The sequence below is a fragment of the Penaeus japonicus genome, unplaced genomic scaffold (assembly GCF_977035675.1).
Source record: "Penaeus japonicus unplaced genomic scaffold, GWHDUDI00000001_assembly GWHDUDI00000008, whole genome shotgun sequence".
NCBI classification, from domain to species: domain Eukaryota; kingdom Metazoa; phylum Arthropoda; class Malacostraca; order Decapoda; family Penaeidae; genus Penaeus; species Penaeus japonicus.
The window spans coordinates 9,248,643-9,261,142 of record NW_028234410.1 but is presented as its reverse complement, the minus strand read 5'-3'; the positions used below and the strand labels follow the sequence as shown (position 1 = coordinate 9,261,142).

The 12,500-nt window shown below is 41.5% G+C and overlaps 1 protein-coding gene across 34 annotated transcripts in view; it reads left to right on the top strand.

Annotated features, from left to right (window-relative positions):
* brp (ELKS/RAB6-interacting/CAST family member bruchpilot) overlaps positions 1 to 12,500 on the top strand; it is a 305,657-nt gene that overhangs the window by 252,043 nt on the left and 41,114 nt on the right. For 23 of the 34 annotated variants that reach the window (XM_086539049.1, XM_086539052.1, XM_086539047.1 and 20 more), the window contains 4 exons: positions 1,288 to 1,479; positions 9,801 to 10,457; positions 10,660 to 10,827; positions 11,517 to 11,672. In XM_086539049.1, coding sequence (XP_086395175.1) covers positions 1,288 to 1,479; positions 9,801 to 10,457; positions 10,660 to 10,827; positions 11,517 to 11,672 — 1,173 coding nt within the window. The remainder of the gene's footprint in view (positions 1 to 1,287; positions 1,480 to 9,800; positions 10,458 to 10,659; positions 10,828 to 11,516; positions 11,673 to 12,500) is intronic. The other 11 variants (XM_086539059.1, XM_086539054.1, XM_086539051.1 and 8 more) reach the window with 1 other exon arrangement.

Sequence of the window (12,500 nt, the reverse complement as noted above, 5' to 3'; positions counted from 1 at the left end):
ACAAAACTCCCTTTACTAATTAAAGGCCCCATCCGGCTCTTCACCTGTACACTGTTTAAAGCTCTCCTCCTCTTGCAGTTCTTCTTCGTTCCCCTTTCCTTTCTGATGTCTTTCTCGCTCTTCCTACGACTTCATTTTGTTTTGTTTTTCTGTCTATCTTCATCTGTTGTCTAACATCTACCACCGTTCACCAACCTCGACTAAACCAGTTGATAGAAATGGGCTGCAGTGGGTGGTCGGTGCGGAGTCAACGAGTTTAACATTTTGCACTGGCTGTAGACAACCTGTAGTGTGTAGGACTTACTTTAACATCGAACACCCTCACCCCCATAACCCTCACCCCCTTAAAGCCGTTACACCAACCCTGTGCTCATGACATTAGCACATTCTGTTAGTACATACCTCACAAGGTACACCCAACCCTTCCCGGCATTGCTATGTAATTTTAAGTGTCACTTTTAGTGTAATGCACAGTCATGCAGAATTAACAATTACTGAGGTCCCTTTTGTAAGAGCGTGAAGTATTTTTTGAAAGTACGTAATTCTAACATCTTGCAACACCCAGCATGAGGTGCGAGAATATATTTGGCCTTTGATTTAACATTTAGCACTCACGCAGTATGCTCGAAGAAAGATTGCTTCTCCTTATTTAATCTTGACTCACCAAGAGCACACCTCCCTCTTTCTCTCTTTCTGTCGAGCACGTGCTGTCTTCCGCGCTGTTTGCAAGAACCATTCTGCAAGATGATCTCTTGCAAACAGCTGATTCCTCCATCTGGCACCGACATCCACAACTGCATATCCTCTTTTTGGTCATCGGATGGGGCTTTCCATCTCAGTCGGAGACCTAAAAGGGAGAGAATCTTTTCGAGAAATGAGGAACTGACTCGGAATGGAGAGGAGGTGCGTGTTGATGTGTTTTGGGGGGCACTCCCGCTACCATTGGCTCTCCCGCAAGGCTGTGTATGTGATTGTGGTTCGTGCACATCGCCCTGCAGGATACGAGCCAATCAGCGCCTGGGTCTGCCGTCGCCAACCATCTTCATCAGCGCTGACATCATAACCTCCATTCGGGTCAAGATTTCATTTCGCGATAACGCTTGTCGTGTGGCGGTCGCGCGTCAGATGGAGACAGCGGACAGAGCACTTCGCTGCTGTGCCGCTGCTGCTCCTGCTGATGATGTTACTGCTGCTGCTGTCACTGCTGCTGCTAGGGACATGACTTGACACATATATCCCCCTCAAGACGTCAGGATATATGGGAGGCCGTATGCTTTGGTTTTACAGCATTCCCCTGGTCTCCCTCGCCAGGTGGAGGAGTTACGGCAGCGTCTCGAGGAGAAGAACAAGACGATAGAGAAGAAGACACAGCAGGCTCTCCAGGCCACACAGGAGAGGAACAGACTCACCTCAGAGCTCACAGAACTCCGCGACCACATGGACATCAAGGACAGGAAAATCAATGTCCTGCAGAGAAAGGTAAGTTATTACACTGTGCCGGCCCGGCTGTTGAAGGTCGACGGACGGGGGAATGGGAAGCGGGGCGGGGGGAGGGAGGAATGGGGGCGAGGGGGCAAACGGGAAGGGAAAGGGAAAGACCAGGAGGGAAATGGGGATAAAAAGGTGATACGACAGTCAGAGACTAGGATAATGGGACACACGAGACGATACCTGAGACATGACTCAGATCATTAGATCACGACGCGGACGGAGAACCGACAGCAGGTAAGGGAAAAAAACAAATAAAAGAAACAAACAGACAATCAAAAAACGAAATAAGACAGGAAGGACAAAAAAAAAAAAAAAAAAACAGATGGAAGGAGTTGTCTTAAGATTGGATGCAGCAGGTCCAACGTGGTGGTTAGTGGCGAGTCTGGTCTTGAGAAAGTAAAGGTGTTTGCAAAGCTGCGAGCAGAGAGAAAACACATCATGCTCTCGGCTGGAAAAAAAACAGTAAAGAAAGGAAATGTAAGAGAGTTATGGAGTCTCTATCTTTTTCCCTTTTTTTTTTTACTCAGATTTTTTTTTCGTTTCACATCACAGATAATAACGAATTATTCATTTCCCCTAAAGCCTCTCCATTGTGTCGGCTAAACAATAAAGAATAATATACTAGCTTTGGGATTTATTTCTTAGCGAGAGTATATATTGTATTACTCGGCATTAACCTTAATCACTCTTGGCAACAACAACAAAAAAATAGATAGATAAATAAATCTAAATATGCTACATGACCTTTCGTGCTTATTCACCGAGAACCGACGAGGCGTTGATGTGACGTCAAGCGAAGCATTCATGAAGAGGGAGAGAAAGGAGGGAGATTAGAAGGAGAATCACAGCCGAGGGAGTAACTTTGCCGATACCGAAGGAGGAAGAGATAGAGGGAATGACTCCGGAGGGGAAGGAAGGTGTATGAGATTGGGATAGGGATGAATAATGAGGGAACAAACTCGCTGGTGAATTGTGAGATTGGGAGGAGAGATTAGTGGTTATTCACGGTCTTAGCGAATGCAATGAGTGAAGAACAGGTAGCCAGTGCATGAATGAACAGAGCGAATTCATCAAAAAAAAATTGTTATTGAGATAAAAAGGAGATAAAGAATAACAAAATTGTTTAATGAATATATATTTTTTTATTAGTATTTGTATTATTCAGATAACAGGACAGGAAATTGAACGAGAAGTGTGAATAGACTACAAAATGGTGGAAAATGTTCAGAGCACAATAGAAAAACAAGTATAGCTTGTAATAACAGTAAGGAACGTACCTTAGGTTGGATTCGTATTCCGAGTGTGATTCTCTCTCTCTCTCTCTCTCTCTCTCTCTCTCTCTCTCTCTCTCTCTCTCTCTCTCTCTCTCTCTCTCTCTCTCTCTCTCTCTCTCTCTCTCTCTCTCTCACTCTCTCTTGCTCTCTCTCTCTCTCTCTCTCTCTCTATTTCTCTCTCTCTCTCTTTCTCTTTCTCTCTCTCTCTTTCTTGCTCTCTCTCTCTTTCTTGCTCTCTCTCTCTCTCTCTCTCTCTCTCTCTCTCTCTCTCTCTCTCTCTCTCTCTCTCTCTCTCTCTCTCTCTCTCTCTCTCTCTCTCTGTATGTGTGTGTGTGTATGTATGTATGTTTGTATGGGTGTGTGTATGTATGTATGTATGTATGAATGTATGTATGTATGTATGTTTGTATGTGTGTGTGTGAGAGAGAGAAAGAAAGAAAGAAAGAAAGAAAGAAAGGGAAAGAGAGAGACAGAGAGAATAAAAACGTATATACATACATACATACATATCTATATACAAGTATACATACATAGATATGTGTGTATGTATTCATTCATACATGTACAATATATTCTTCCTTTTTAACCTCGGGCTTAAATACCTACAAGACATGTTTTTTTTTTACCTTGTTGCCTCAAAAGTTAGAGGCGCAATGTTGCCAGATGTGCTTTGCTTTGTCTCCGTAACCTTCCAGACCATGCTTAGTCCCAAAGCGTATGAGGTACAAGACAACTGTTCAGCCTTTTCCCTACTTCCATCGTTGAATGAGATCTATTGAATTATACGAGTAGGGAGCACTGCATCCCATTGGACTTTTGATATCATAGCACATTGTTAGGACGGAGGATTCACGGCACAAGGTAGCGTTTGATTTTTTGTCGTTTTTAAGCATCACACCAAAGATTTCTAATTCTTTTGGGCCATGTTGGTTATTATAGATGCGTTTCAGAGGAATGTAATTTTGTCGTTGGTTGTTGGTTTTAGTTTTTAGAGATAAACGGAATCCGCCTCGGAATATAATACATGTTGGGGATAGGATAAGCAGTCACACTTCTCTGATCTCATGCGTGAATGTTATGATTTAGTTATCAGCTGCGGTCCCAGCACACTTCCCTGTCGCACGCCGGAACCCAAGACTTTTTCGTTGAATCTCTTACCACTAGCGGCTACATCGAGGATGGCCTCTGGAAGATAAGTCCTTAAGTACTTACCCTTTGAAGTCAATCTAAAGCCCAGGATTGTCTTGAAATACGATGTATGTGCTTTCTTGTTATTGTTATCCAAGGCTTTGATCGAAGGGCATAGCCCGCTTCCTCGGGAGATCTATCCTGCTTGAGCACTAGTATCTTCAAGCTCAGTCAGAAAATAGTACTATGTGACTTGATAACTGCTTCACGACTGCTTGTTACTTCATTAAACCCTTTCTGGAACAGTCGAGAATTACTGAGTATTATTGTGGCTCCAGGTGACATTTTTTGAGATTTTTGGAAGATTAGACAGTAACTTTTGTTCTGCAGACACTTGTTCAGATATTGTTTTTTATATTGCCATACCCAGCATTGATTATGGCAAGGATGACATTAGGGCATTCTATATGATAGTATGCTTAAGTTTTGAAAGACCCTATGATATGAGTAGTCGTTGTGTAAAGTTCTCGCAGCCAAATATTGGTGAGCTCACCAATGATGAACTGACAAAAAATACTCTCATAAATGCAGAAGGGGTTTACGATCCTCCTGTTGTGTTCGGTAGTAATTCCTGTGGTTAATTTTGATGATCTTCATGGTAATTCCATTGCCTTTGGGTAGCAATGATTAAAGATTAGAATCACAAGTTCTAAGTGAACTGTGGATTTAGTATCAGCATGCAAGTTTCCTTTTTATCTGTTGCTCATCATTGAGAAGAATGAGCAAAACTGAAAAGGTCATGGACACGATAAGACTTTTACACTCCCTTGTAATGATCAATATAAGTATGATTCGGCAGGGAAAGTGAGACTTCTTTATCGTTGTCATGACCAAACATAGGAATTCTCGATTCTTCATCCGGGTCGTTCGTCTTCTCTCTCTTTCTCCCTCTACCTATCTCGGCTTCTTGAAGGCAAGACGCAAAGGAATGCCTGCAGATTGTAAATTCGACAGAAGATTGCAAATCAAACAGTACTTTGAATAGAAAAGAAAAGAGATGATTTCAAATACGATTGTAGATCAGAGTAATTTAAATTGACTTTAAATAGACAAAAGAAATATAGGCCTGTGAATGCTAAATCAAAAGGTACGTAGACAAGACAAAGACACAAACATGTGACAGATAATAGACAATGGACAGTAAAGAGGGTTAAGAAGACAATAGATAATGACCTGCACGTAATAGTAGGTCATTGGAAGACAGATGACCCAATCTGAGTGCCGGGTGACCAGAAGGAACAATGGGACTGGTCACTTGGAATGGACTCGACCTCTGAGATCTTGGCCGTGGACTATAGGCCTATGGGCTGCGGCAAGAAAGCAATCCGGAGGAATCGGTAAGTTGGTTAGGCATTTGGTTGATTTATATTAGGATATTTTTTTATGTACAATGAATTCACACACACACAAACACACACACACACACACACACACACACACACACACACACATATATATATATATATATATATATATATATATATATATATATATATATATGTATGTATGTATATATATGTATGTATGTATGTATATATATATATATATGTATATATATATATATATATATATATATATATATATATATATATATATATACATATCACATGTATGTGTGTATATGTATGTATATATATACATACATACATACATACATACATATACATATATATACACATATATACACATACATACTTACATACATTCATACATACATACATATGTGTGTACATACACACGCACACACACATGCATATACACGCACGCATATATGTATGTATGTATATATATGTATATATACGTATATATATGTATATATATATGTATATATGCATATATATACATACATACATACATAAACACATACATATATACCTGTACAGTATATACATATATATATATATATATATATATATATATATATATATATATATATATATATATATATATATATATATATATGTATATATATTGTATATATATATATATATATAATATAATATATATATATATATATATATATATGTATATATACTGTATATATATACATACATACTAAGATGCAATTATCAAAGAGACTCAAAACAAAGTTATAAAGTAAAGTTATTGTTTTATTTCATAGCTTACGATCCATAACCATATACATGCATATAGATTTTGTTCATACAACAAGCGTCACTATAAGTCATGAGTGACGGATGACACCTAGCAATTATGTCACTATATGTTCTATGCGTCACTCAAACGTATTGCATTGCAGGATGGCAGTGCAAATGATTCATCCAGTTGTATCATCATTTTTTTCCACACCAGAAGGAAGTTCATTCATTCTTCTTCATCGTTGTCATTCAGCATTGCGTGAAATTAACAGAGTGTTGTGTTAATCTAACTAACAGTTGCATGAACGTGACATTGAATACGAGAACGAAGGATTTTGTTTTTCATCGCCCCCAGACAACAACAATATATATATGTATATATATATATATATATATTGTATTTAGTTCCCTTACCTGTTCAAAAAAGCCTTGTCTATCAGATTCTGCCCCTAGTGGAATAAGAGTTAGAAATTAAGCTTAATATATTCGAATTCCCACCACCACCCCATCTTAAAATATTAATATGTCCCCATCCCCCCCTCTCCCCCTCAACAAAATAGAAACGATAGAATAATGTATTCAATCATTCCTTTCAATCTCTGCCCCCCCCCCTCAAAAAAAAAAAAAAAAAAAAAAAAAAAAACGATGAAAACAACACCCAAAATATACAAACGTAAAACTTAATATATTCACTCGTTGGCTCAAAAGAAAAAGAAAAAGCGTCACGTTTGATTCTAAGAAAGCTGGCCTGTCTGCTTGACTGGAACCTGCGGAGGACGGTTGTCGAGTGAGGAAAATGTGGAGGCAAAGTCGATGTGAGATTTTTAAGGGTTTGCCGGCTGGAGGAAAATTTCAAGTTGCTTTGTGGATTTGATTTATGATTTTTCCTTTCGTTTTTCTTTTTTTCTTTTTTTTTCGTTTGGGTTAAGAGGAAAGACTTGGTGATTTTTTTTTTTTTCATGTATGTCTTTGTCTGTTTGTTTTTTCTTTTCTTTTCACTGCCCTTAGTTATTTCTCTCTCTCTCTCTCTCTCTCTCTCTCTCTCTCTCTCTCTCTCTCTCTCTCTCTCTCTCTCTCTCTCTCTCTCTCTCTCTCTCTCTCTCTCTCTCTCTCTCTCTCTCTCTCTCTCTCTTTCTCTCCTTCTCTCTTTCTCTATCATTTCAACTCTCTGAGAAAAAAGACATACATTTAGGGTTTTCATTTGATTTTAACCTCCCAGCCTACTAAACCTCAAAAACAAAAGTGAAATCATGTCAATAATTGGAAAACAATAGTTTGGTTTAGAGAATAGTCCATTAAACGCTCATTTAGACCCCATATATCCCCCTGAAACAGTTTTCTTTTTGTTCCGTTATGTTCTGCCTGATTTAGAGGCTCTAACTCCCTGTCGTAAATAGAAATATTTAGTCTTTTCCATTCCACCCCGAAGCACTTGCTCCCAGGTGTTAGTCAAACAAACAAGCAAGCAAGCAAACAAGTAAACAAGCTAGCATGACCCGGTGCGTTTCCCTGGCTTAGATTAACAAGGTAACAAGTAACGGTTCTGAACCAAATATTTAACTATTTACATATAGATTGGGCAGGTATGTAGAGGTTATATTTGAATATCTAGTGAATACATGGAATTCCGAGCATGCATGTGAGGAAGGAAAATAAAGAATGTTGTAGTTGTTTAAGGTTTTGGTGCCTTGATTTTTTTGTTGTTTTTTGTTTTCTTGTTGTTTGTGCTTGACAATGTTTTTGCTTTTGTTAATTCTTTTATTTATTCGCTCGCATGGTCTAACTACTAAATCTATTTTTATTGTTTTTATGTTTTGTTTGAAGTAGTTTTATTTTTTACAGGTATATATATCTATGTATTTATATATTTTTTTCTTATTTTTAAGTTCTGCAGTTTTGTTTCTTAGAGTTGAAATACAGTCAGCTGGTCCATGTAGCTGGTTCCACGGTACCTCAGCGGGTGGTTCATACGCTACTGCTCCCGCCTGTATCCCCCCCTACTTGCACTGCACAGCTGCTAGCAGGTACTGTATGCCCTTAAGAAAAACACTTTCCTCTTCGTCTGCCCACCAACCTGTTTTCCGAAGCATGCCAGGCCTTCGCGACGTGAAAGATTTCATAAAAGAAGGAGAAGAAGAAGAAAAAGAAGAAGAACGCGCGCGGTAGTTTCGTTTCTAAAAGCAACGAATCTGAAATCGGCTTCCATTCCAGCGGTTATTTAAGAGAAGTAGATGAAAACAAATAAAGAAATAATTAAAGGAGAGGGAATTGCCAACCAATAAATAAATAAAATTGAATAAACGTGTCAATTGATCTAAAGAAGAGAACAGTTGCATATTTCACGTTCGCTCCGGCACTTCCTTGTCAGCGATCGGTTATTGCCACAATTTCACACACGTAACCAAGCTTTGATTCCTGGGAGAGTTTCTTAGCTATTTAATGTGTGATTCATCAAAGCCGTTTAAGATTCAATTAATCCGTCTTGATTAGAGCGTCACTCATGATATAATCAGCAAAAGAGATTAGGAAAGAGCGATTCAAGGATCTTTTAAGAGAGGAAGACCGGGAGAATCTTCCGTGTCTATCTACCTGGTTGATTCTTTAACTTCTTTTCATGTTGATGATAGGTGTTGATGACAGTGATAACTATATTTTATTTAGTAATATGATCATCATTATTGTTTCACTATATATGTTCCTGTTACGGTTATACTTATTATGATTGCTATCATTAAGATATCAAACCAGTGCAGATTAAATGATAGACGCGTAGTGCCTGAGAGCTAGATTCGTTTTTAACTTTCATCAAATGTTAATAGAAATGTAAAAAAAGACGAAAAAAACAAACAAAAACATATCAATTCAGAAATGGCGACTAACCCTGCCGCCCATAACCCACCTACCCACTCACCCCCCACCCCACCCCTAAATAAAGAATGAGAGAAAAGAAAAGAAAAAAAAAACTCATTACGCACTTATATCCGACGTCGAATCAAAGAGTCCTCTCCCTTAATTGGAATAACCGGCCTATTTCGAGGCCCTTTCCCCTCCGTCTGCGAAACCGGAAATCGCCAATGGAATGCGGAAGTGAAGAGGTGTTGTTGGGCGGGAACCTTCTCCTCCTCAGAGGGTGCACGCAGAAGGTGCCAAGAAGGAGGCTGCTTGCTCCTTCGCTTCTCCTTCGTTTCGATTTATATATATATAAATATATATATATATATATATATATATATATATATATGTATATATATATATATATGTATATGTATATTTATATGAATTCTTTTCTATTCTCTTCTGTTATTATTTCATTTTTTCATGTTTTGGTACCTTTTATTTTTGTGTTGTTGACTTTATTATTGTCATTTTTTATTATATCACATGTTATGGTACTAGTTTTTTGACTTCTTCATGTCCTATCTTCTTTTTCTTTTCTTTTATTCCCCTCTTCTTCCTTTATTTATACCTCTTTCTGCTTAATCTTGTTCGCACTCTCCTATATTTTTTCCATCCTCTCCATATCCCTTCATTCTTAGTCTTCGTTCTTGCTCTTTACCTTTTTTACTTTATTTTATTTTAGATCAAAGTGCGTGTGAGTGTGTGTGTGTGTGTGTGTGTGTGTGTGTGTGTGTGTGTGTGTGTGTGCGTGCGTGCGTGCGTGCGCGTGTGCTCGGAAGCTATCATGACTAAGACCTGCAACTTAAAACCTGAATGAGAAATAACAGAATCTTTGCCGCCGTGTCCTCAGATCGAGAACTTGGAGGACCTCCTGCGGGAGAAGGACAACCAGGTGGACATGGCCAGGGCGCGGCTGACGGCGGTGCAGGCCCACCACTCGACCTCGGAGGGCGCGCTGACCTCGCTGGAGGAGGCCATCGGCGACAAGGAGAAGCAGATCAACCAGCTTCGCGAGCAACGCGACCGCGCCGAGCAGGAGAGACACCAGGAGCAGAGCCTTCACGAACGAGACATTGCCGAGTACAAAATGAAGCTCCACACGCTCGAGGGCGAGGTCGAGAAGCTGCAGGTCCGCCTCGAGCGCTCTCTGGCGGAGAAGGACAAGCTGGAGGCCAAGCTGGAGTCGAGCCAGTCGGAGCTGGGCAAGGCCAAGGCGGAGCTCGAGAAGATGCACGGCGAGGTCGGCAAGAGCACCAGCGACTACGAGTCGTACCGACACCGCCTCACCAAGATCGAGATGGAGAACGACCGCCTGCGGACCGAGAACGAGCGGCTGCATCACGAGCTCGAGAGGTCCCACCCGACCTACGGGCGCCCCCCGATGCCCAACTCGTCCACGGAGATGGAGAGGCTGCAGGAGAAGCTCGACAAGTGCCAGGCGGATCTCCGAAGGGCACAGGCGGAGCTGCGCATGAACCAGTCCGACTACGAGCGCTCGCACGTGGAGGTGGGAGCGTCTGCAGTGCTGTGATGTTTCTCTTAAGTCAGATAGAAATCCTAGTGTTAAAGGCCGAGAAGTTGTAACAGTTCTCTCTTTATAGATAGATAATCTAAATTAAACAAAAAACAATGTTTAGAAAAATATATGTATTTTTAATAAACATTTCTTTTCCGCCTCTTAATCTCTGACCTCTCAATGCTCTCTCCAGGTGGAACAACTTCAGGAGAAGGTGGAGAAGGCCCAGGGCGAGATCTACAGGCTGAAGGCGAGGCTGGAGAACGCCCAGAGCGAGAAGGACAGCGTGCAAGAGGAGCTCGAGCGTGCCCAGGCCACGGTCGCCCGCCAGCATAGCGAGAGGGAGCGCTGGGTCAATGAGGTCAGTGACCAGCCACGGGTCAGCCACGGGTTGGGTTGTATTGGGTTTGTCTGTTTCGTTTGGCTTTATCTCTTCAGCTATGTTATTTTTTCATTCATCTGTGTTCTCTCTTTCTCTTTTCTTTCTCTTTCCTTTCTCTCTCTCTCTCTCTCTCTCTCTCTCTCTCTCTCTCTCTCTCTCTCTCTCTCTCTCTCTCTCTATATATATAATATATATATATATATATAATATACAATATATAATATACAATATATAATATATATATATATATATATATATATATATACATACATACATATACACACACACACACCCCTCTCTCCTTCTCCGCTTCCTTTTCCCTCTGTCTCCTTCTTCCTTTCTCCTTCTCCCTCTATTTCTCCCTCTCTTTCTCCTTCTCCCTCTATTCCTTCTTCTCCCTCTCTCCTGTCCCCTCTCTTTCTCCTCCCTCCCTCTCTTTCTCCTTCTCCCTTTCTTTCTTCTCCCGCTCTCCCTACTCTCCCCCTCTCCCTAAATCTAAGTAACTTTAATATCAGCAAATTCAACAAGCGCTGACCACCATACCAGCAATCTCCGTTAATCTTACACCATTAAGTAAATTCGAAATCCCCTCGTTACCCCGTAACGGTAATCCACCCCTAATCCCGTGGCTGTATTCCCCCTGTAATCCTGCATTATCGTTTGTACAGGTTGACAAACTCCGCGAAGAGCTCGAGCGGTCTCAGGCGACGGTCGGGAAGGCCCAGATCGCGCAGGAGAAGACGCAGTCGTCCTTGGACAAAGTTCAGTCCGAGCTCGATCAGCTTCAGGAACGTTACGAGAGGCAGAGCGCCGAGGTCAGACGGGTAAGTATCCTTGACGGTTTCCGAGGGACGTGGCTGCTAGGTCGCCTCCTGACGCCTCTGGCGGAAGATGTCACTGTGACAATTCTTTTCTCTCTTTCTCTCTGTCTCGGGAAGAATGGATGGGCACTAATAATAAAGGAGAGAAAAGAGCAGGCAGCGCGAGTTGAGAAACAAACGAGCGGAGGGTCGCCCGGGGTTTGAAAACTTGTCAGGGCGCAGCCACACTGGGGATGTCAGATCGGTTGCAGCTGCAGTTCGCTTGACAGAGAAGAACGAGGCGCTCTCGGGGGTGCTGGCGAGGCGCTGCTCTGAATAACCGAAAGGGGAGAGGGAGCTGGACGGCTGGATGCCTGTGCATTTGCTCCGGGGGCATCCACAGGTGAAATTTCTATGCCTGTTTATGAGTGATTCATACGCTACTCAAGCTCAAGCATCTCCTCATTCCACGCCGGGTTTCAAAACAACCATAACGTTTCGCTCGAGTGTCAGCGGACATTAATTCATATATTCATGCGCCATTAAGTCATTAAGATAGCCGTGTAGCACATGCAGTATGTCACATTAGTCAGCCGCTCACCGCAGATTGCTTGTCCTCATTCTTGGCTCCTTGTTCTCCGCTGGCGGGGGGGGGGGACGACGGCCGCTCCCTCGCCCTTACAACTCGCTCGTTTACACGCACGTGAACACAAGATCACTGGTACTTAGCCAGCATATATTGCGCGTTGTTATTGGCCTCATATTTGGTCTGTGGCTGAATTACCGCCATTGATATTCAGAAGGCAGAGAGGTAATGGCGACCGCTCGTTTAGGCTCAGCGGGGAGTTACAA